The sequence below is a fragment of the Rosa rugosa genome, chromosome 2 (genome assembly GCF_958449725.1).
Source record: "Rosa rugosa chromosome 2, drRosRugo1.1, whole genome shotgun sequence".
NCBI lineage: Eukaryota > Viridiplantae > Streptophyta > Magnoliopsida > Rosales > Rosaceae > Rosa > Rosa rugosa.
In genome coordinates this window covers 8,794,652-8,819,132 of record NC_084821.1, presented here as the reverse complement: position 1 = coordinate 8,819,132, position 24,481 = coordinate 8,794,652, and the positions used below count along the sequence as shown (strand labels likewise).

The 24,481-nt window shown below is 39.6% G+C and overlaps 1 protein-coding gene and 2 long non-coding RNA genes across 7 annotated transcripts; 2 read left to right on the top strand and 1 right to left on the bottom strand.

Moving 5' to 3' along the window:
• Positions 1 to 7,975: 7,975 nt before the first annotated feature.
• On the top strand, positions 7,976 to 14,779 carry LOC133730286 (uncharacterized). The gene is made up of 2 exons (XM_062157909.1): positions 7,976 to 8,362; positions 10,841 to 14,779. Exons 1-2 carry the CDS (start codon positions 7,976 to 7,978, stop codon positions 14,777 to 14,779), a joined length of 4,326 nt encoding a protein of 1,441 aa, XP_062013893.1.
• A 1,372-nt stretch (positions 14,780 to 16,151) lies between these two features.
• Positions 16,152 to 18,845, bottom strand: LOC133734022 (uncharacterized). Of its 4 annotated transcripts, none has more exons than XR_009858019.1 (3): positions 17,409 to 18,792; positions 16,723 to 16,857; positions 16,152 to 16,458 (listed from the first exon to the last, which is right to left on the bottom strand). It is a non-coding gene; the product is annotated as an uncharacterized LOC133734022 (long non-coding RNA). The 4 variants fall into 4 exon arrangements; XR_009858017.1 differs by having other exon boundaries at positions 16,723 to 16,898; positions 17,409 to 18,791; XR_009858016.1 differs by lacking the exon at positions 16,723 to 16,857 and adding an exon at positions 16,858 to 16,898 and having other exon boundaries at positions 17,409 to 18,786.
• Positions 18,846 to 19,508: 663 nt separating this feature from the next.
• LOC133728110 (uncharacterized) lies at positions 19,509 to 22,949 on the top strand. 2 transcript variants are annotated; one of them, XR_009855614.1, is made up of 4 exons: positions 19,509 to 20,324; positions 20,403 to 21,356; positions 21,492 to 21,551; positions 22,409 to 22,949. It is a non-coding gene; the product is annotated as an uncharacterized LOC133728110 (long non-coding RNA). The 2 variants fall into 2 exon arrangements; XR_009855615.1 differs by having other exon boundaries at positions 19,510 to 20,324; positions 20,406 to 21,356.
• The last annotated feature ends 1,532 nt before the right edge of the window (positions 22,950 to 24,481 follow it).

The window sequence follows — 24,481 nt, the reverse complement described above, 5'->3', positions numbered from 1 at the left end:
GTTCCCGCAGTTCTCTACTAAGTGCATGATGTCTGCATCTTAACCTAGCTTCTAACATGGAACCTAGAGTGATGTTCTCGCACATCTCTCAAGTCAAAAGTCATTAAGAACAAAAAGGTTGTGAATAAAGTTAGACAATTTCGGTACTGATGTTGTCCTAATCTACCTAGATGCTAATTCATATGAATGGGGCTCAAGTCACTCATGTGCTACTCTAGATAACATGCTTGACATGATGATCTAAACATGAAATCATAGCAATAAAATCCTAGCATGCTTACTACGTTTGCAACCATAATAAACGAAACAAGAATTTATCAATGAGAAACCAATGAATTAACAAACATTCAATATCCAAGAAACTGTAAAATTAACGCCAAAATCTTAGTTTACACATGTCTAGGGCTTAGGCAGCCCCTAACTATCAAAAACTATTAGCAATACATAAAAGAAATAAAATAAAACATAAAAAAGAGAGGGAGGAGAGAATGGCGGCAATGGACTGATTTGTGCGTCCAAAGATGTCTACAATGATGCCCTAGACTCCTTTTTATATAGTTATTGCATCAAGACTTCTTCTCTTCCAAGAACTAAGGAATTTTATCTCTAATTAAAGAAGGACTTTTAATTCTTCTTCCCTTATAGCTCTAGGAGGCAATCTTTCCCTCTTTGAACTTAGATTCGCGTGCAGCCTAACTTCCTTGTACCAAATCAGTCATAACTTCTTCTAGAAAAATCATATTCATAAACCGTAAGAAGCTTTGGAAAGTAGACATCCGAGGATTTCTATCAATATAAAGATCATTATCTGGATCATCCTGAGCTGCTCTCAGTACTCTGTCGAAGTTGACTGATCTGCACAGGCAGATTTGCTGATTTTACCTTTCAATCCCTCTTTTGCTTCTTTTCTTCTTCTTTGCTCTAAAATACCTACAAAATAACTAAACAAGTAAATAGCTAGAAAATATTACGAACTAACCATGAAAATATAAAGGAATTTGATAACGTACAATGACACTCCTATCATTACTGCAGGTATTAAAAGCACCACATGAAGCATAAACATCACATTGTTCATTTGGTTGCTTCCATATCAAAGACCACTGGGTGAATCCCCTTCTACCATACAACTTGAATTGACCACTGGAAAATAGTATACCTTTCCTCCACCACCACCACTCCCACCTCAGTGATAGCAACCAGTTTGAACATAGCAATTCTTCATGTTCATCTTCTTAAACCCAGCAAAAAAAGCAAAAACAACAAAAAGAAAAGAAATCCCAGCAAAATCTCGACAAACACATTTTGGAAGAGAAATGGAAGATCTGGGAACTACCAAAAACCAAATAGACTGAGAAATTGATGATGTGGTAATGTGGAGGAGACAATGAGGTAGGCTTTCGAGAAGAGAGATTGGTGATGGGATTGAGCTTCACTTTGGAAGATACCCATTTGAAAGAAACTCATTCTAGCCATTATTAATCACAATTTGAACTAACATCTCAAGAGGAGATGGAGATGGAAGAACAACTCGATGTGGGAATTGCAGGATGTTGAATTTGATGGGAGATGAAATCAGAAAGTGCTCGGCGAAAAACAATAATGGGTAATTGGATTTGATCTGTTTCAAGGAAGAGGATGATGAATAGGAGAGAGAAAATTTAACTAATTGAGTATTCTAAAAAAAAAAATTAAGGACAAATGAGTCTTTTTTACCTCATTTCACGAGTCACGTGCGAAGACGTGATGGAAAATGACCGCAGGTACGACGGAGATACGAAAAATTGAGTCTGGGTATTACTTTGATAACTTTATAAATTTGGGTATCATATTGTCAGTCACCCAAGTCTCCAGACATTGTTGGTGCAAAAAACCCTTCTTTCATTCATCAAATGGTGGCTTTCACACGCCAAAAATTCCCCTTCTCATCTTCTTCTTAAACCCAAACCCAAACCCCCCCCCCCCCTTACATCCCTCATCTTTGTTTCTTTCTCCCATCTCTTATATTCTGTGGACTCCGATCCTACTCAAATTCATAGACCGACTGATTGACTTTTCTTGATAAATGGGTAATTGCTGTGTGACCCCTCCTCAAATGGGTTCCTAGTTATAGAACAAGAAGAACAAGCGAAATTAACCCATTTGCGATAGACTATGCAGTAGATGATAATGATCGAGAAAATGAATCTTTCTTTGACTTGGGCCTTCTAAGTCTTGGTTCTTCCCTGGATTCTTGTTTTTCTTCCTCCATTTCTTCTGCCAATTCTTCAGATATAATAGCTTGTGCTTTTTCAGGAGTTATTGAAACAAGAGCATGAAAAGTTGTCACCAAATAAACTAAGAATTCCATTCCATGATAGACATAAGAAAAGAATGTTGATTCTTACGACTCAGGTAATGGGAGAGGGTGGCCGGAACGGAGGAACAAAAGAAAGAGGATTTTATCTAGAGAGAGAGAGAGAGGAAAAAATGCTTAGAAAAAAAAAAGTTAAAAATATGAAAGGACTACCCTTCAAAAATTGCTAGCTGGCAACTTCCGTAACGGAGTTAACGACTCTAGGTACCTTATCTTCGGTCGGGATAAGAATCTCAGGTACCTTTTTGATATTTTCAAAACGTGAGGTACCGAAATTTATAAGGAGCAAAAAATCAGATACTATAAAGACCATTTTTCCTTCATATTAAGCTTGAAATAATTTCTAGCCAGGGGCTCCCATTTTTGTTGTTTCTCTTTAAAGGGGCCTTGAGACACGGTCCACGACTTGTACTCTTCAAACTGCATCAAATATTGTGATAAGATTTATGGGCATCAAATATACCTTTATCATGCACACTCACATTTCTATCATGCCAAATTCCCCACCTGATGAAACTAAAAAGGTCCATCTCCTCCCTTGACAGAAGTCTGTGAAGTCACTCTCCCTCCAAATCGATACTCTATATAGATGGAAGTGTCACTTGTTCAACCCAATAAAGAAGAGAAGTGTCGTTTGCATGTTTTTTACTCAACTTATCGTTCTTTTACCACTTTACTCATTATATGTCAATATAAATTTGATCATCTAAATTAATCAAGGGAACTTCTTGAATCTTTTTAAATTTAACCAGACGAAAGTTTCTCTTTCATTATAAATATTAGCCACATACCGACCTTGTCAAATCGTGAGAGTCTCCATATTGTTAGTTGAAACATACATTCTTTGTTAATGTCTACGATTTAGCGGTGGCCAAATCTTGGTTAAAGCTGGTCCGGTGGGCGGACCGCTACTTGCGATGTTCTCAGAGTTTCCGCTACCTGTCAAGTAAAATACAAAGGGCGTCAGAGGGAGACCGCGTTGGGCGGTCTTCTCTTCTCTGATGCCTAAGTTAGTCAATGTATTTATGTTGACAGAATAACAGTAGGTAAGTAGTAAATGCGTAATTAATGAGGAGAGAGGAGTGACCCTTTTATAGGTGGGGAAGAGGCTGACCTCTTCCTTGTTTTCGATGTGGGACTGATATGCTTTAGTTCCCAACTTCTGATGCTTCAGCGAGGCGATCTTGGCGTGGCGCGTGGTGGCGCGTCAGTGGCGATTTGGGGGTGAGCTGGGGCTCAGGTGATATAGCCTGCTTGGCTGTGTTTCCGTAGGTCACACCGTCGGTGGTTTGTTGGTACCGCAGGCGGTAGCATGAGCGTGGCTCATTATAGCTAATTATGCTTGGCAAATGCTCATGTAAGTACATTCTTCTAATGCAAATGTCACTTGTCACAAACTCTCTTTGTTCCTCGACCATTCTTTTCTGGAATTGACATGTATTAGTTTCTGGTATAACATCTGAATAGATCCCAATGTCTCACTTCTCGTATGTTCATTTTCAACACTTTCATTCTAGCTTCAACCATCCATAATCCATTTTGATTTTGACAATTTAAAACTCGTAACAAACACCATCATTATGTGTGAGAGCCGTGAAGTTATCTAAATTTCATAAAATCTAAGCCATATAAAATTATCTAATGGTTCAACATTGAACACATCACCAAGGATTGATCCTCATTCAAAGAACAAGGGAAGAGATACATAACCAACCATATTTAACTTAGGTACCAAACGAAAAGAAAATGAAAAATTCCAGCTTTGAAAACTTGATTTTCTGTATTAAAGGAGAAGAGTTCATGCGTAATGGATCAAAGCAACGTGCAACTTCTTGATGAATCACTGGATTTGAGAAATATGGATTATTTCAACATTAGCCAAATTATTCAAATTCTATAGTTTTTTGTATTCTCAAATTCAATAACGGGTAAAAATAAGGTGATGATAGAGGAGATCAATCTTAAAAATAAACTGACCTAGCCGCTCTCGAGCTAGGGTTACTTTCTTGGGTAAGGAAGCAAATTTTGACATCTATGGATTTGGATGTTCTAAGTTAGAATTGCAGAGGTATCTGCAACGATGCTACAACTCGGGCGCTGAAGGATTTATGCTCTCAGAATCGTCCTCATTTAGTTTTCTTATGTGAAACTAAGATTAGCAGACTGGACGATTTTGAAAAACTCCATCTGGCTTTAGGGTTTGCACATGCGGAGGCGGTGTTGAGCTCGGGACAGGCGGGGGGCCTGGGGCTTTTTTGGAATGATGATTTGAGGCTTCAAATAGGAACCAAATCTGCGCATCATATTGATGCGGTGGTGGTGGGTGAAGCTGGTCTCCCGTCTTGGAGATTGACGGGTTTTTACTGCCATGCAAGAACTGGGGACCGGGATTGTTCTTGGCAGCTTCTTCGTGACCTAGCTGATTTGGATTCCCTTCCATGGATGGTGATTGGGGATTTCAATGAGATTCTCAATAGTGGGGAGAAGATTGCATGCCCTATCCGGTCGGAGAGACAGATGCGGGGTTTCCGGGAGGCATTAGGTTATTGTGATCTTTTGGATGTAGGTTTTCAGGGGGCGATGGCGACTTGGTGGAATTCTGATACCTTGTTGCGCCTGGATAGGGCTGTTTGTACTCCTTCTTGGATCGACATCTTTCATCATGCTAGGGTTCTTCATTTGGCGCCTTCGGATTCTGACCATGTTCCCCTTTTGCTACAGGCGAGTTCGGTCCCTCTGTCAGCTAGACCGAAGTGTCATCGTTTCAAGTTCGAAGCGTTTTGGCTACAACACGAGGATTGTGACAGAGTGGTGAAGGAGGCTTGGGGAACGGATGTGGTAGGTACTCCCATGTACTGTGTAACTAAGAAGATCATGCACACTAGGATTTAATTGAATAAATGGCAGAAGGAGGTGTTCCGGGGCCGACAATTACAAATGATTGGTATTCGTTCTCGAATGGAGGAGTTATTGAATGTGTTCCCCTCGGAGGGGGTGCAAATTGAAAAGAAGGAGCTGCTGGACAAGCTCCATAATTTACTATTCCAAGAGGAGCTGTTTTGGAAGCAACGTGCGAAAGTCACATGGTTGAAAGAAGGGGATCGGAATACGGGTTTCTTTCATCGAAAAACAGAAAATAGGAAGCGGAAGAATACCCTGCTAGGGTTGTATGATGTGCATGGGCATTGGCATGAAGATGATACGAGTATTGAGAACGTCGTGACTGATTACTTTAATGAAATGTTTCGAGCCTCTGAAGTGGACGTTGACGCTATAGAAGTGACTCTGGCAGCCATTACTCCTTGTGTTACTGAGGCGATGAATGCTCAGCTTTGTGCGCCTTACACTATGGAGGAAGTGCGGTCTGCTCTTTTTCAGATGTATCCCACCAAATCCCCGGGTCCAGATGGAATGCCTCCACTGTTTTTCCAACACTACTGGGAGTTGATTGGTGAGGATATATTTGCTGCAGTCCATAGCTTTTATAGACGGGCCAGTTATTGAAGCAGATAAATTACACCCATATTTGTCTAATTCCGAAGGTTAGTACGTAATCCAGAGAATATGGCAGACTTAAGACCAATAGCGCTTTGTAACGTCATTTACAAGATTTGTTCAAAGGTTATTGCTAACAGACTGAAGGTTATTTTACCTGAAGTGATTTCTCCTTTCCAAAGCGATTTTGTCCCTCATAGATTGATTATGGACAATATTCTGGTGGCCAATGAAATAGCCCATTTTGTGCACAACAAGCGAGATGGGAATGACAGTTATTTTGCTTTGAAATTAGACTTGAGTAAGGCATATGATAGAATGGAGTGGAGTTTTCTTGAGAAAGTTATGATTCGTTTTGGTTTTGCCAGGAGTTGGATATCGATGGTGATGCAGTGTGTGAATACGGTCAGGTATTCTTTTTTGGTGAGGGGAAGACCACGGGGATATATCATTCCTAGTCGAGGACTGAGACAAGGGGACCCTTTGTCACCTTATCTGTTTCTTATCGGCACTGAGGGTTTTTCTGCATTACTCCAACAGCGGATGATCACAGGTTCCTTACCTGGTATCGAGGTATTTTCTAATGCACCTTTGGTGAACCACTTATTGTTTGCGGATGATAGTATGCTCTATGCCTCGGCTTCGGTGGAATCTTGTGCTGTCATACAGGATGTTTTGGATATTTATGGGAAGGCGTCTGGACAGGTTGTCAATTTTGTTAAGAGTTCGGTGGTTTTTAGCAAAAATGTGCTTGTCGACCTACAGAATGCTATTGCCGGTTTGTTGGGGGTGGAGGTTGTGGATTCTCATGCAAAATATCTAGGCCTTCCCACTTACGTAGGAAGGAAGAAAACGGCTACTTTTCAGTACATTAAAGAATGGTTGTCTTAGAAACTTACGGCTTGGCAAGGTAAACTGTTGAGTGGGGTTGGGAAGGACATTTTGATCCGGGTAGTGGCTCAGGCACTACCCACTTATGCTATGAGTGTTTTTCAGCTTACCAAGAGCTTCTGTGATGATCTGGAACAACAATGTGCAAGGTTTTGGTGGGGCAGTACCCTAGATGCACGGAAAATCCACTGGAAGAATTGGAATGCTCTCTGTAATCTGAGAGAGGAGGGCGGGTTGGGTTTTCGTAGTTTATCCAATTTTAATTCGGCAATGCTTGCAAAACAAGCATGGAGAATTTTGAAGAATCCTTCATCTCTTATTGCGCGTATATATAAGGCGAGATATTTTCCGAGTCAGTCCTTTTGGGAAGCTTTGCCACATGCCTCTCCTTCCTACTAGTAGCGAAGCATCTTCTCTACCAGAGAATTTCTGCACGAAAGCTGTTATTGGCAGGTCAGTAATGGGAGGGAGTTGGATATCTTCTCGGATAATTGGGTGACAGCCTTACCTCTTGGGAAACCTATATACTCGGGTGCAGGGGGAGGAGTGAGAAAGGTGAGCGAACTCATACTTGGCGTAGGGCGGTGGAATGTTCCATTGTTGCACGAGCTTTTTTCGGAAGAGGAAGCAGAAGTGATTGCTGCGATTCCTTTGAGTAGACGGGATGTGAAAGATCGCTTGTGTTGGAAACTCGCCAAGGATGGCTGGTTTTCTGTCAAGACTGCATATCGTTCTATTTTTGTGCATTCTTCTAGCTACAACCCATTACGACTTCCAGTGGGGGCGGGGTTTTGGAAGAAGCTTTGGCAAGTAGTCATCCCCAATAAAGCTAAAATACATATTTGGAGAGTGTGCTTGGATATCCTTCCTTCTTTGGGTAGTTTGGCTTCGAAGAGAGTGGTGTTGGACTCACATAGATGTGTGTTATGCGAGACACATGACGAAACAACTCTACATTTGAGCCGAGACTGTGTCTTTACTCAAGCCGTGATCCACAAGAGTGATGTGCTTCGTCAGGTTTGTTACAGCCCAAGCAATATGGCTGATGATGTTATTACTTAGCTGGCTCAGTGTGTACAACAGCTGTCTTTCACTCAATTGGGAGAACTTCTCTTCTCCATATGAGGGATATGGAAGGAGAGAAACGATCGGGTCTGGAATCAAAAGCAGAGGACCGCTGGGGACGTTAGCGTGGGTATTGTGTACAGATTGCAGGAATTTAGGCTCCATAATATGCTGCCTCTCAGACCTCGAAGCAAGCCTAGGGTGGTGTGGAGAGCTCCGCCGGTGGGTCTGGTCAAGATCAACGTCGATGGGGCTTTTCATCACGCTTCTCGGAAGGGTGGGCTGGGTTTTGTGTTTAGGGATGAGCATGGGATTATGTTGGGCGGTGGTGCTAGTCAACTGACTGGTTTAATATCGCCGGAGCACGCAGAGATTCTGGCATGTAAAGTTGCATTAGAATTTGCGTTGGAGCATGGGTTTGGTCCTACAATATTGGAGACTGATGCGTTGGAGGTCCAACGACAACTCTCTTCGGAGGCGCATGCTAACACCTCCTTGCTGGGTACGCTTTATGATGATGTAATGGCCTTGGGTGTATCCCAGGGGTTTTTTCATGTGAGTCATGTGGGTAGACAGGGCAACAAGGTAGCCCATCTGTTGGCTACTCATGCTTGCTCCCTCAGGCAGGCCGAGTTCTTTCTTTCCGCTCCAGTTTTTTTTACAAGCTGCACTTGCAGCTGAAGTTTGTAATGTGTAAGCTTTTTCATTATCAATAAATGGCTGGCATCTTTAGATTCAAAAAAAAAAAGAGGAGATCAATCTTAATTACAAATCGTTAATTATTGATTTAACCCAAACCTACTCGTCTTCTACTTTTAATTCCAAGACAAAATTAACCTTCTAAGTCCTCATTCACCCTTATCATCATTCACATTTTTTTCTCTTTTTCTAGGTTTATTTTGCTGGTTCCTCTTTTCTTTCCTACAACCTTCAACATACATAGCTCTGTTCTTTATCTTCTAACCTAGATGGCACATTTTTTCTTTCTTCTTTTACGAGTTGACGACAGTTACAGAAAGAAACTACATCATATAATTTGGCTGACATGGATTATTTAATTCATTTGATCACTTACATGGCTTAAATTTTAGGGTCCTTGACTCAAAGCATAAAAAATAGTCAAAATTATCCCACTTATCCTAACAACAGATTTTTATTCCCATTAACATAATTCAAAGTAAAATGACTATTCTACCCTCAACCTAATTAATAAATTACATCACTATCAAATCTCTCTCTCCCCAACGTGGCCGGCATCTCTCCTCCGGCCCGATCTGCACTCTCTTTCTCTCTCTCTCTCTCTCTCTCTAACGTGGCCGACATCTCTCATCCGATCTGCACTCTCTTTCTCTTTCTCTCTCTCTCTCTCTCTCCCTCTCTCTCTCCATCCTCCGTCCCATTAACCGTTGAGTCTCCTCCGCACCGGGTATAATCCGATTGGTGCAGGTCGCGAACCGCTTCGGCTTTAGATCAGAGCCAGACATGGATCACCACCCCCTTCCTCGCCGTCGCCGACCATTCTTCATCGCCGTAGTTATCTCCCCTCTTCTCCTCATCTCCATACCTCAATCCGCCTCCGGATCTCCCTCCATACCTCGCAAACCCACCCCTAAGCCCTCATCGGTCTTCTCTCTTTAACCTCAAGCAGAAGAGCCGTTTCTGGAGCCAGTCTGTCATCCGCAACGACTTCGACAACTTGGAGTCTTCGGCTGCCGCGAAAACCACCTTGGCCAACTTCACCGCCGTAGGTAACGTCGCAAATTAACTAAAACTCCTTTCGATTGAGTCTATGTACGTCCCAGTCCCCGTGAATTTCATCTTCATTGGATTCGACAGGAACAGGAACTAAGAGTTCAAGCTTCACACTAACCCCTTTTTAAAAGATTACGGTAGATAAAGAGAATCGTCATCATCTTCCTCTTTTTAGTCACATGAATTACAATTTTTATGTCCATGAGATTCAAATGGGGGAGAAGGTGACTTCGATTTTCGAAAAGGCTGTGAGTGTTTTGGCTCGAAAAGATGAGGTGAGTGGTGATGGAGATGGTGCTATATTGCTATTTGGCAAGTAGATGTGGGATGTGCTTTTGAGGTCCATAAATGAAGAACTCACCCCTTGTTTTTTTTTTTTTGATAAAATGGGGGCAGAAGGCCTAGAAAGAAAGAAAAAAGGAAGAAAAAAAAAAATTATTGGGAGCAATAGACGTCTATTGGGGGGCAATAGATGTCTACTGGAGGACAATAAATGTTTTGAATTGATGTAATCTTCTCGTTTTTTTCTTAATCAAAGTTTTATTTGTCTAATTTTAGGGAGATTAGTTCTCATTCCGACGACCGAAAGGTCTATTAGGGAGGCAATAAACCCCTCCAACCCTATATGAGATCTCCGACAACCTCTTTGGGGACTTCCGGCAAGTTTTTATAAACCTTTATTGCCCCCCAATAAAGGTCTATTGGGGGACAATAGAGGTTTATTAGAGAGCAATATAGGTCTATTTGAGGGCAATAAACCTTTTCGGCGACCTGTGAGATCTCCGACGACCTCTTCAGGGACCTCTGGCGAGGTTTTTAGAGAAGTCTGGTGGGTGGCGGCCGGTGATCGGTGGCCGGAATCCGGCGAAGTCTTCGATGGCCTCTCTCTCTCTATGTAACAAAGAGGTGAGGGTAAAATAGTCTCAAAAAAAAAAATCTTAATTGGATATTAGGGAATACCTTATTAGAGTCTTTATAGGTAAAGGGGGAAATTAAAAAAACTTAATAGGGTAAGTGTGAAAAAAAAACCCTAAAATTAGGATAAATGGACAAAATCTCTAAATTATGAACTTTAGGTAACTCACGGCTCCAAATTTTAGAGAAGTCAGATCCGAACTTCAATTTTTGGTTGCAATAATCAATCCTAATAATTTACTCACAATTCGGGCGTTGAAGGATTTGATATCCCAAAACAGACCCCAAATTATTTTTCTTTGCGAAACCAAAATCAACAATATCAGGGCCTTTAACGATCTGCGTTTGGCGCTTGGTTTTTCTCAGGCTAAGGAAGTGTTGAGTGTAGGACAGTCTGGTGGTTTGGGCATGTTCTGGAATGATGATGTGAAGGTGGAGGTGGGTACGACGTCACAACATCATATTGATATTATGGTTGATGGAGGACCTGGAACCCCTAGGTGGAGACTTATAGGTTTTTACGGATTTGCTCGAACGGTGGATAGAGACAAATCATGGCAGCTTTTGCGTGATTTGAGTGATTTGGAGACCCTTCCCTGGGTCGTTATCGGGGATTTTAATGAAATCCTAAATAGCAGTGAGAAGAAAGATGGTCCGATTAGGGCAGAGAGGCAGATGCGTGGTTTTAGAGAAGCCCTAGGGTATGGGGATTTGCTTGATCTTGGTTTTCAGGGGCCTCAGGCAACTTGGTGGAATTTTGAAACCCAGTTACGGTTGGACAGGGCTGTGTGTACACCGACCTGGTGTGATATTTTTGGTTTTGCACGTCTGAAGCATCTCCCACCAAGTGATTCCGATCATGTGCCAATACTGCTACAAGCTAGTACTGTTCCTCTTCCCACACGTCCTCGTCATCATCGCTTCAAATTTGAAGCACATTGGTTGCAACATGAAGAATGTGATGGCGTTGTACACCAAGCATGGCAGACAGATGTGTCCGGTTTGCCAATGTATCAATTGTCCAAGAAGATAGCTTATACTAGAATGCATCTGGATGCTTGGCAGAGGAAGACGTTCAAGGGTAGACAGATGGAAATGTTAGGGGTTCGAGCACGTTTGAAGGAGTTGCTAGATGCAACGCTTTCTGATGCTGTGATTATGGAGAAGAAGCTTTTGTCTGAACGTCTCCAAACTTTATTATCTCAAGAAGAATCTTTCTGGCGACAAAGATCGAAAGTAACTTGGTTGAAGGAAGGAGATCGTAACACGGGTTATTTTCACCGGAAGGCAGCAAATAGAAAAAGGAAAAATACTATACATGGTCTATTTAATGAGGCTGGTGAGTGGTGTGAGGATGATGAGGGGTTGGAGCGAGTGGTGACTTCCTACTTTTCTAATATGTTCAAAGCAGGGGACATTGATGTTGAGGCCATGGGTGCTACATTAGAGGGTATTCAACCATGTGTTTCTGAAACTATGAATGAACAATTGTGTGCTCAATATTCTCAAGAAGAGGTTCGGTGTGCCTTGTTTCAAATGTACCCAACTAAATCGCCAGGGCCAGATGGTATGCCTCCTCTATTCTTCCAACACTATTGGGAGTCAATAGGAGCTGAGGTGACTGCTGCTGTTCAGAGTTTTTTACATTCAGGTCAGCTGTTACGACAAATTAATTTCACACATATTTGTCTTATCCCAAAAGTGAATGATCCGGAGCACATGTCAGATTTAAGACCTATTGCATTATGTAATGTAATCTACAAGCTTTGTTCGAAAGTCATAGCAAACAGGTTGAAGTTGATTTTGCCAGACTTGATTTCTCCATATCAGAGTGCTTTTGTGCCTGGCAGGTTAATTACTGATAATATACTTGTCGCTAATGAACTTGCTCATTTTGTTCATAACAAAAGGGATGGTGGTGATGGGTGTATGGCTCTTAAACTAGACTTGAGCAAAGCCTATGATAGGATGGAATGGGTTTTTCTTAGGAAGGTGATGGAAAGGTTTGGTTTTGATCCGGTATGGATAGAGATGGTGATGCAGTGTGTCTGCTCTGTCAGATACTCTTTTTTGCTGCGTGGAAAGCCTCGTGGTCTTGTTATTCCGAGTAGAGGATTACGGCAAGGTGATCCTCTGTCCCCATATTTATTTCTAATTGGGGCAGAGGGTTTCTCAGCCTTATTACAGCAAAAGCAGGAATTGGGATTGCTCCCTGGGATTGAGATTTGCAGTGAAGCCCCTCGGGTGAATCATTTACTTTTTGCTGATGATAGCATGCTTTATGCTGACGCTTCTCTAGAGGCCTGTTTCCAGATACAGGATGTTATAGAAACATATGGTAGGGCATCTGGTCAATTGGTTAATTTTGATAAAAGCTCTATTGTTTTCAGTAAAAATGTTTCAGAAGTTATGAAAGATGAGGTGTCCAGCCTATTGGGAGTTGAGGTGGTGGCTTCCCATGCAAAATATTTGGGTCTTCCAACGTATGTAGGGAGGAAGAAAACTGCTACCTTCCAGTATATCAAGGAGAATTTGTCCAAGAAGGTCTCCAATTGGCAAGGAAAATTTTTGAGTGGTGCAGGTAGAGACATTCTCATCAGAGTGGTGGCACAAGCTCTTCCAACTTATGCAATGAGTGTCTTCCAATTAACAAAAAATTTCTGTGAGGATCTTGAACAACTTTGTGCCAAGTTCTGGTGGGGGAGTACTCTTGATAAAAGAAAAATTCACTGGAAGACTTGGAAGGCTTTGTGCAATCCTAAAGAGGAAGGAGGGCTAGGTTTCCGTAGTTTATCAGAATTTAATTCCGCTATGCTAGCCAAACAAGCATGGCGTGTGATCAGCAATCCTCAATCGCTGATAGCTCGACTCTTTAAAGCTAAGTACTATCCAGAAGGTTCTTTTTGGACAGCTTCATCCCATGCCTCTCCTTCTTATTCCTGGCGAAGTATCTTTTCCACAAGGGATTTGTTAAGGAAAGGCACTTACTGGCAGATAGGCGATGGGACATTGGTGAACATATGGAGGGATTCGTGGATTCCTGGGGTGTCGGATTGTAAGCCTAGAGAAGGTAATTTGGCTATGAATGAAGTCAATAGGGTGAGTGACTTGATTTGTCATACAGGGGTTTGGGACATTAATCTCATTCGAAGGGTGTTTTCGGTTGATGAAGCTGAAGCAATCTTATCAATTCCTCTATCTTCTAGGGAGGTGCATGACAGGGAGGTTTGGAGACTTGAAAAGAATGGCAAGTTTTCGGTGAAGACTGCTTACCGATACTCTTTCTCTATTTCTTCTTCTAAGAGCCCTTTTGAGCTGCCAGTTGGGGTGAGTTTTTGGAAAAAGCTGTGGAAGGTTGTCATCCCTAATGCAGCCAAAGTTCATATATGGCGGGTGTGTCACAATATCCTCCCATCTTTGGAGAGATTAATCTCAAAGAGAGTTGTGTTGGATTCCATGACTTGTCCGTTGTGTATGCAGGAGTTGGAAACAACACTGCATTTGTGTCGTGACTGTCAGTTCACTAGACAAGTGCTGCAAACACATGGGGTGTTGTCACAGGTTTGTTATAATCCTCATTTTGCTCATTTGGGTCTGTTGGAATGGATTAGTTCTTGTGCCAGAGACTTATCTCTACAGTTACTTGGTGAGTTGGTATACCTTCTTTGGGGGGTGTGGAAAGAACGAAATAATCGAATTTGGGACAACAAAGTTGGTACGGCTGTTGATGTAGTTATCGTGTCTATGTCAAGGCTGCATGAATTTCGTTTTCTGCAAGGGAAGATTGGGAGTAGTGGAGCTGGTACTATTAGAATGACTCGGTGGGTTGCTCCCTCTGTGGGCTGTTTTAAAGTCAATGTAGATGGTTCTTTCTTTCAAGCATCTAAAAAAGGGAGCACTGGTTTTGTTGTCAGGGATTGGCAGGGCTCATTTATAGCAGGAGGAGGTAAATCTCTTTCGGGTTTACTATCACCTGAACATGTGGAAGCTGTAGCCTGCAAACAGGCCATTGAGTTTGTAGTTACAAATCATTATTTGCCAGCTATTGTGGAGACTGATTCGCAATTGGTGTATCGACAATTGCTTAGCCGAGAGGGGAGTAACTTGTCCATCTTGGGACGTGTTTATGATGATATGGAGTACATTTTGGATGCTTATGCAAACCTGCGCGTAGTTCATACAAAGAGAAGTGCAAATAGGGTGGCACATCTGATGGCTGCTCATACTAGGACTCTCCCTGTGGAGACTTTTTATTTTTCTTCCCCTTCTTTTTTACAAGCTGCATTAGCAGCTGAAGTTGTGTAATTTTTAGACATCTTTATTCAATAAAACCTGACCTCCTTTCCCTCAAAAAAAAAAAATGTTAGTCTTAATAATTGTAAGCCAGCTAGCTAGAGCCTTATTTGTTTGTTATGTTCTGATCCCTTAAACTTTACGACAGTAATTGAAGATGTTAATAATCAATGCGTTAGTAATAGTACGACAGTAATTGAAGATGTTCGTTTATCAGAGCATTAGTAGTCTAGCTTAATCAATTACTCCCGTGAGTGCCGTAGCCCGTACGTCATTGGCTCTAACCTTATTTTAGCAGTGAATTAATTAATTTTATATCGTACGTATGTAGGTTATAGGATAGCTAACCGATCTTCTTTAGAGGATAGCTAACCGATCCTGCAGTTCTTACACAAATATTATCCTTAGCAACATATTGATGCCCAAGTAGTCTTGGTAAGAGAAGAATTTGATATCTACTCTAAAAGTACCCATGTCAACAAAAGATTGTAGGTTACCAGGCACAGTCGTGGAGTTATTGAAGACCTCATCTCATAAAGGTCCTCCTTTTTTTCTATTTTATTATTTTGTGTTAATTTTTTTTTTCACTCCTCGTTTATATTTATCAAATATTTTATTTTATTATCTATAAATTTTATTTATACAATATTATTTTTTATTTATACTTTCTTTCTTCGAAGTCAATTATTTCTTTTTGTACTTATTATGGCCATGTCTAATTGCCCGATTTTGATGACAAAATCCTCTCTTTCTTTGGCAATTCTTTCTTTCTCCATATATGCAAAGATAAATCTCTCTTTCTTTCTTTTTTCAGCTATTTTCTTGCTTAACTATCCACCCATCATCATGGCCTATTCAAATAGATTTAAAGAAGAAAGAAGTCAACCAACTCATAAGGTCATGAAGTATGAAATAAAAAAGGAAGAAGGAAACCATGGATGACCATGCATGCCGATCTGATGCCGCTAAAGCTCAGTCTAATATGTAGAAAATAATTCGGTTAAGATCAATTATGAGTATTTCTTATATCTCAAGAAAAAAGATTCAAGATTGGAATTAAATGGTTCTAGTACCTGGTGGTGAAGAAGATTGTAGCAAATTAGGCTTTCAAATTCAACCTGAAGAATGACGGATATGCTTCTTAAGTGCTTGAGAGAATAAGGCTTAGTTTGGGATTGCTGTGCTGTGAGAGGAAGCACTTCCGAACTTGCTGTGAGAGGAAGCACTTCCGAACTTGCTGTGAGAAGAAGCAGCTGAGGTGTTTGGTAAACTGTTTTTAAAAGTGCTGTGAGAACGAAAAACAATTTGTAGGTGTTTGGTAAGTTGCAAGGCAAAAGTGCTTTGGCTGGGTATAATTACCAAAATAGGCATACATGCTAAGATATGCTACTAAAATACATAATTTTGTTTTTTGATTATGTAACTATATTTCTCATGTATTATTCTTGTACCCTTGGTTGGACCGAATAAAAGATTTACTTTAAACTCTTCAATATGCATATTATGTTTTACTATTACACAAAATAAGGATAGCATCCATGAACTTCCAAACTTCAGAAACTCTAAGCTTCTTCTGGCACAGTCTCTCCTCATTTTTGTTCTGCCGGAAATTCAACTGATATAAGTTGTTGGTCAAACGATCACCACACAAAAAACTTCCCCAATGGATTCTTTCTTTTGAATTACTGGATCTGCAAGTCATGATGGTCAACATGACAACTCGTATAAATATTTGAAAATAAAATCATCCTAGAAGTAAATACTAATCAAACATTCTGATTGGGAAGCTAATGTGCAATAACTTATGAACAAAACCAAAGTTAAAAACAACAAAACTTGATTATTTGTTGTTTAACTTTTCGACACCAAGTTTTTGTTAAGATCAGCATTCAATATTGAGATAATACAAGTTGATAGTTTTAATACAGTCGGTATTACTCAACTACCAAACTTACTGTTTTGAACTGGCATCTTAAGTATGCATATGATAGCTTAGCAGCCAACTTCCATTGAATAACTATATCAGGTTTCAGTTGCTTCTTCCATAATTATTGCGTAAAAAGAATGTCACTACGGTCCTAAAGGCTAACCTGGAAGGCAGAAAGACAAATCATAGTACTGATAGGTCTCGCTGCAAAAGAATAACAAGTAGAAACAATATTAAAAAAAGAAAAAGGCCGGGGGCTTACTAAGGAAAAAGAAAGTACTTTACTTAAGTTTATTCATCTACAGAGAAAGATTCAACACTAGGAACAAAGCTTGATGACAAGAGAACAAATTAGCTCATCTTTTCATCCTGATCAGTATCAATTCATCTATTAGTCATCAACTACTTTTCAACATTCTTCGGTCTATCAAAACCTTCTGAGGTATGTTCTCAATTTCAAGTCATGAACCAGTTCAAACAAAACTTACAACTACCCCAGAACAAGCAGTAAGGGATGGCAACAAAAGGACTGAACAAGCATTTGCAGATTATCTAATCTGATGCACAAGAAGCAACAAGTAGATATACACCAACCTAGAAACATGAACTTAATAGACGGTGAATAATGAGGATCATGGAATTAAAAAAACTGTGCTATGAGTAAACCATTATTTATATACAATCAATAGATATCTGTAGCACCAGGATCCCTACCTTTTGTCCTTCAAAGAAGCAATAACACCAGCAGCTTCAGTGGGAGAAACAGGTGACGGGGAGTTACCCCTAGAACTCAAATTGGAAGAAGAAGAGGTTCAACTCGGAGTTAAAGGACGAGAAGAGCTCGGGGAGTTAACAGAGTGAGGATAATAGGACTGCTGTGCTGGAGCATCCTCGGGACGTGGCTGAGCTTGTGGCTCCTGTGATCCCCTGTATATCAAAACCAAACTAAAATCACAATTCTGGTCCAAAGCTGCATGATTACCAAGAACCTTAATTAGAGTGTCCTTCCCAAACTAATTCATCCATCATTAGAAAACCCAAAGCTTGGAATGCCACAACTTTGCAATTCCAATTAATCTGCTATAATATGAAACAAGCATCAAAACAAACAAACAAAACAAACTGTGATTCAAAACGTTCTGAATAACAATATTGTAATTGTCAATTACAAATCTACAATCATAAATATGCTTCCATGAAAAGCCAACAATCTTTAGCAACAGTTGCAACATTCTCTCCACATAAAGATTTTCACTTTACTTGGATGCTTTAATGAGTTTAATCCCCACAATGCTTTCCAGAACCCCCTTTGGGAAATCACCAATTTGTTTCCACCTCCACCTAAACAATTTCATATCAGATACAATTTCAATTTCCATCCAAATACCAAGACAGATGCAATTCAATTCCCATCAAAACTGGCAAAACTGATGCCAAATTTCAAAACAGATGCAATATAAATATACAATACAATTCAATTTCAATCAGTAACTAACGTCCAAAACAACTTGATCAATTCCATAACTCAGAAATCGAACCGGAAAGCAACCAAGAATTTCTGCTTTGCTGCTTGAGGAAGAGAGCAACCAAGAGTTCGAGGCTATTCGAACACTTGAGAGATTGATTGAAAACCCAGAAAGTAAAAACCCAGACAGATCGATCAACTATTCGACTGCAGTCCGTCACCGAGTTACCGTCGATGAGAGCGAGGGTCGTCGAAGCCTCGACGGTCGAAGAGAGAGACTGAGAGGGAAAAAATGTCAGCGCCCTCTCTCGATTTCTTCCGATGAGTATGAATCATGCTCAAGTATTTGACGGCGAGGGGAGGGGGAGGAGGAGGAGGAGAGTGCGATGGTTTTGCCTCGCACAGAATACAGATGAAGAAAAATGACTGGGTTCAGTGTAAATTTTAGAAAATGATGAGGACAAAATCGGGAATTTGATAAATTTCATTAAAGAAGCACTGTTCACTCCGTGTTTTCCAGAGAAGCAACTTTCAAAAGCTAGCACTTGGTTGCTTCTCACTTTCAGCTTCTGGGAGAATCTATTTGGACCAAAAGCAGCTTCTAGAGAGTTTACCAAACACCATATCTTAAGTCCAAAAGCAGAAGCAACCCCAAAAGCAGCTCCAAAAGCAATGCCAAACTAAGCCTAACTTTAATTGTAGAGAGAATACTTGTGCAAAGGAGAGAGACTAATAACCCACTATCCTTATCAAAAGCTAAGAAACCTAAAGCAATTATACATCTTCTCTCTTTTTGTTTTCTCATTTATAAAAAAAAAATATCTCTAATAAATATTTCTAGTAAATATCTTTTGGGGTTAACAGAATATTAAACAGGGTATGTTTATATTTATTAAAAAAAAAGTATATTAGATAAAAATTTAAGTATTGATACAAATTTCAGTGGAAGAATTTTAAAAGTCACGGTTATCATAACACTGTGCAAACAAAACATATGGCTAAGGGGGATGTATTGTAGTTGGATTTTAATGGATTTTTTTTAAGTGATAGATTTTAATAGATTTTATGAGTTTTATTGATTTGTAAAGACTTTTTGATAGATTTGTAAATTTTTAAAAATTTGTTAGGATTTTATATAAATAGATTCATATAGACTTTTTCTGATTTGTATAAACTTTTTGCTAGAATTTAGGGAAAATCGTCCAAACGGTGTCTGAACTTTTCCAGACTATTAATTTTCATACCTATACTTCAAAAAATATCAAAATGGTACCTGAGTGTTTGAACCCGACCCAATTTCCGTACCTAGAAACAGTAAAATCGTTAACAGAGTTAACTTTTGAAGGATATTTTCGTCATTTTACTATTCATCATCTCCATCCTCTTCTTCTCCTCCACCGAAACCATCACCAGCACCTCTCTTGACCCGAATTCAAAGCTTTAATACCATTTCTCCCCACCTTTTCAAAGATGCTTTTTCAGTTTCCATACAACACTAAAAATCACCATGACCCAGAAACTAAACCACAATGCTCTCTCTGTCCAGAACAAGCAGAGAGAAATTCTGAAAAACTTGAAGCAAATTTTTTTTTTTTTTTTTCACAAAAACACAATTATCATCATTGGGGATCAATTCGCCATTCCCCATCAACAATGAATTTGATCTCATATCTACCCGGATACAACTTAAGGCTAACAGAGAAGATTCCTGTACTCGACCTCTCCATCTTTCTCTGGGTAGCCCAACCATCATATGATCCTGCTAAAAGCACTTCTGAGGCTGGATTGGTCCAAACTATTAAAGCAGTTCGAAGAAGCTGTAAGGCTCTACAGAGAAACGCGGATCTTGGCGCCGACGTCACCCAAGACCCGGAGCTCGACCCGGTCGTTGAGGGAGGCATCGCAGATTAAATAGGCGGCGTCGGCCTGAATGAGATTGGCGCGATCGACGGCGATGGTGGCGACGACCTGCCTGACGCTGTGGGCCTGCTGGAAGAAGCCGGGGACGGAGGCCTTGCCCAAAGGGATGCCGCGGTACATGACAGTGAACCTGGACTTGCCGTACTTGATTCCGACCTTGTTGGGGTTCTCGGTGGAGAAGAGCAGGCGAATGTTGAGGGAGAGAGAGGCGGAGGAGGCCGGGTTCGGGTCGGTGGTGGGATTGGGTGAGTTGATGCCCATGAAAAGTATGAATTTGGACTTACAATGAATTTTGAATATGAACAAGTTTTGTTTTTGTTTAGAAGCTTGTTTTTCCTGATGTGCAAGAGAGGTGCTGGTGATGGTTTCAGTGGAGGAGAAGAAGAGGATGGAGATGATGAATAGTAAAATGACGAAAATATCCTTCAAAAGTTAACTCTGTTAACGATTTTACTGTTGCTAGGTACGGAAATTGGGTCGGATTCAGACACTCAGGTACCATTTTGATATTTTTTGAAGTATAGGTATGAAAATTAATAGTCTGAAAAAGTTCAGACACCGTTTGGACGATTTTCCCTAGAATTTATGGATTTTGATGGAGTCTTTTTGTTGGCCCAAGACCAAAAGAATGAAAAAAAAAAAAAAAAAAGGAAATCGAGACAAGAGGTGGAAAGTGAGAGCACTCAGAGCAGAGAGTGTAGTGTACCCAGTAAAGCTGGCACCGAGCTCCCAAGCAAAACTTCCCAATTCGATCCTAGCAATGGCCAAATCGAAATCCCTTTCGGTTTCAGATGAGGCAAACGATACCCGTGAAGGTCCTTATCCATGCAAACCATATCGCTTTGTGTATCTTGGCAAGTCCCCACTTCCGCTTCGATAGCCAATTTTATCAGCTTTCCATCGACAATCGATTTGTGTAACTTGGAAAGTCTCATTTTGAATCTCAAAAGTTGCAACAGTGCCAGATGAATGCTTTTAAGAGCCAATTTTATCAGCTTCCTGTCGACAATCGATTTCATTTTGTTCTATTCAATGTGTTTGCTCAAAGCTAGCCTAACGAGTTCCAGTTCCAAGATTTGGTATTTTGTGGTAATAGACTTTGAGGCTGCATGTGATAAGGATAGAAATCCGGATCCTCAAGAGATAATTGAGTTTCCATATGTGATTGTGAGTTGACTGGCCAACTGGAACCATGTTTCCAGACTTATGTGCGGCCAACCTGCAATCATCTACTGAGTGATTTCTATAAGGATCTGACAGGCATACAGCAAATTCAGGTTTGTTCTACTTGGCTTACATGATTTACTTACCACTAGGACGGAAATGTTGTGTAGCCTGATTTGTGGCTATATTTATTGCAGCTCAGTAGAGTTTGAGAACAGAAAGATGAAAAATACTTTGATTTCTTGCAGGAGGATCATGTAAAGCGTGTAGAGAATCTTGTGAAACAACTTGCACCACCAATTTTTAAGGTTCGTTTCGTATTGCTCTTATGGTCATGTGCTTGCCTTTATCGTTGAGTTGTTAGTAGCAAATTCAGGAAATGAGAATGACATTCCTTACTGAATTGTTAAGTAAGGAATGAGAGTTCAGAAAATGCTTTAAGTGCTTCCTATAAATATTGAATTGAATTGTTAATTAGACTTTGATCTTAATGCTTTCTCTTATTTTATTGCTTGGTTTTGTTTTGTTTTGATCATTCGAAAAATGCTGATATATACTGTTTGTTATTTTCTAATTACTTTTCTGACTTGTTTATATTAGTTACACAAGTTTGATTGATTTGGTAATATCGGTTACGAGATCTTGATGAGAAGATTTGCACTACTAGCATTTGTGCTCAAGTTTTTGGGAAAGCTTCCTTTTGCTTTCTTTGGAAGCATTACAGCTATTTGTATGACAATTGTGTCATATAATATGGATGGTCAATAAAGAACCTGTCTTCAGAGTTGGGTAAAAGCTGTAAAATGCAGTAGTCTTAGCTTTTGAGTGTTTTGCCATCAAGATACCCTTTAAAGGGTGGAAGTATTTTGCTCTCAACTGTTTTTTTGTCTATCAAACCACTTTGAGGATCGCGCCAACCACGTTTGGCAGCGTCAACCAAGACTTGCAGTAACTCATTGCTCTCTTCATTACTCCATTTGTCATAATTTCCCACATCCTTTCCCTCTTCTTTCGCTCCTTTGCCCTTTCCTTGTTGCGGAGGTCCCATTGATAATGCTATCAAAAATCATATGTGCTTTTAATGAATGCATTTACACATCTATTTCTATGTTCTGGTGTGAGACCAATAACATGGTATTGATTTATGTTTGGATTAATGATGCAGGTTCACTACACTAAAGAACAAGATAGTTTTGCAATTTCATATGAATGTGGCAAAAACCAAAGCAGCAACTATCAAGAAGCAATGCAGCAATTATCAAGTAAAAATGTGATGTGTTCAAATAAAAAAAGACTGCTGCATCTTTAAATATTGCATAAGAAAATCATCGAACAATTTATGAAGGCCAAAAATGTTAAGTTCTGAAAGTTTCTCCTACGAGACACATGTTACCAGATTTTTGTGATAATTGAATAGAATAACATAATTCAGGAACAAGAACAGTACGAGGGAGATCATAATAGAATAGAGAATAGGAAAGTTAAATCTTATTCAACTATTTACTTCTAGAAATTCTCTGTAACATGGTTGTAATATGTGAGATTGTGTTTCTTTCAGTAGAAAAGTTTAAACTTCAAATCTCTCAAAACTCGTGTTGCAGGCTTTGGTTTTGAGACATGGTTCTTTATATGTATTGCTCCCAAGGGATTAGATCATGAGACATGGTCCTGTAATACACAATGCAAACTGTGGCTTGTTTCTATGAGACATGGTTCTTTGTATGTATTGCACACTTATGATGCCGTGCAAAAATCTGCACATGCCATTACCTTTGCAAATATCTAAAATATAATGTGAAGTGGGAAGACAAGATTCATATATAGAACTGTGGTACTGGTAACTGTGGTTGGAGTAAATTTATTCACTTTCACAACTGACTTGGAGAGTCAAGTCAGTTGTTTTCATTTCTGTGTTTATTAATTGGCACTGTTCTTTCTGCTAGGAGTTATTCTAACGAGGAAGTTACCAAAGCTGCCAAGAACTAAATGCAGGTATTTTGGATCTTCTAAAGCATGTACCATCGATATAGCTAGTGAGTTTAACAAAGTCTAGGAAACTCATTTAAAAGTGGTCGTCATGACTGTCGAAACTATACCAGTGGTACGTAATAATTGAAATACCCTTATTAGAATAAGTTCTTTTGAATACATAGGAGTATCATCCAATTAGCAAACACAATCTCACATATTGCAACCATTCATGGCTTTATTATTTAGAGCAAAGAAAATTAGCAAACAAATATAGCGTACCCAAGGTACGTTATATAACACACCCAAATGCCATATATATTGTCGTTGTTAGGAGAAGTGTAGGTTTCACAGCAACAGCCAACAAGAACGTAAAACATGTTTTCATAGCAACAAAAATTTATTATTTTCACAACATAATTTCAAACCATTTATAGATAATTTCACAGTAGTAAGAATTGATCCTTTCACAGCAACAAGAACTGGTTATTTTCACACCAACAAGAATACTACTCAAGTCAAACTAGGGCCTATGGTGGAATTCATAGATGATCAAAATAGATACATACAATGGCAATATGTACGTTCAAGAGCAAAGAAAAGGATTGAAACGAGAGAGAGGAGATCCAAATTTCAAGAAAAAACGAGAGAGAAGAGAAACCCTAGAAAAGAGGTTTCACGTACCTAGACGTCGAGCTTCTTTTTTCGAAGAATATTGTGGAAATCTTTGGTGGAGACGTTGGATTTGTTTGGGGCTTTGGTATTTATACTTGAGGCTCTACAATCCACAAGAGTCCACTATTTTATAAATTGATTAAATTCGATAGAATTCCTAGATTTTTTGAATACCTTCAGATTTTTATGGAATTAAAATCTCCCTTTACAAATCCAAATTGAATACCCTAATACTTATAAAAACTCTTTAAAAGTCTTATTAAATCATAATTGAATACCCACAGATTTTTCAAGTCCAAAAAAGTCTTTAAAACACCTTAGAAATCTAAATACAATACACCCCCGTAAGAGTGTGATCTATCAGTTTTATATATTTTGATTTTATTTAACTTTATATTTTCTCATATACATACTGATATTGGTATCTAATAAGTTCCTATATTTTGATAAATCAATGTTAATCTCTCATTTGTCACGGTTATGTGTATCTGTAAAACAAATGAAACAGAAAATAACAAAGGGAACAATTTGCTCTATATAATAATACTGTTACAAAAGTGTGTCTAATAGTGGTTGTATGGCAAATTCAAGGGTC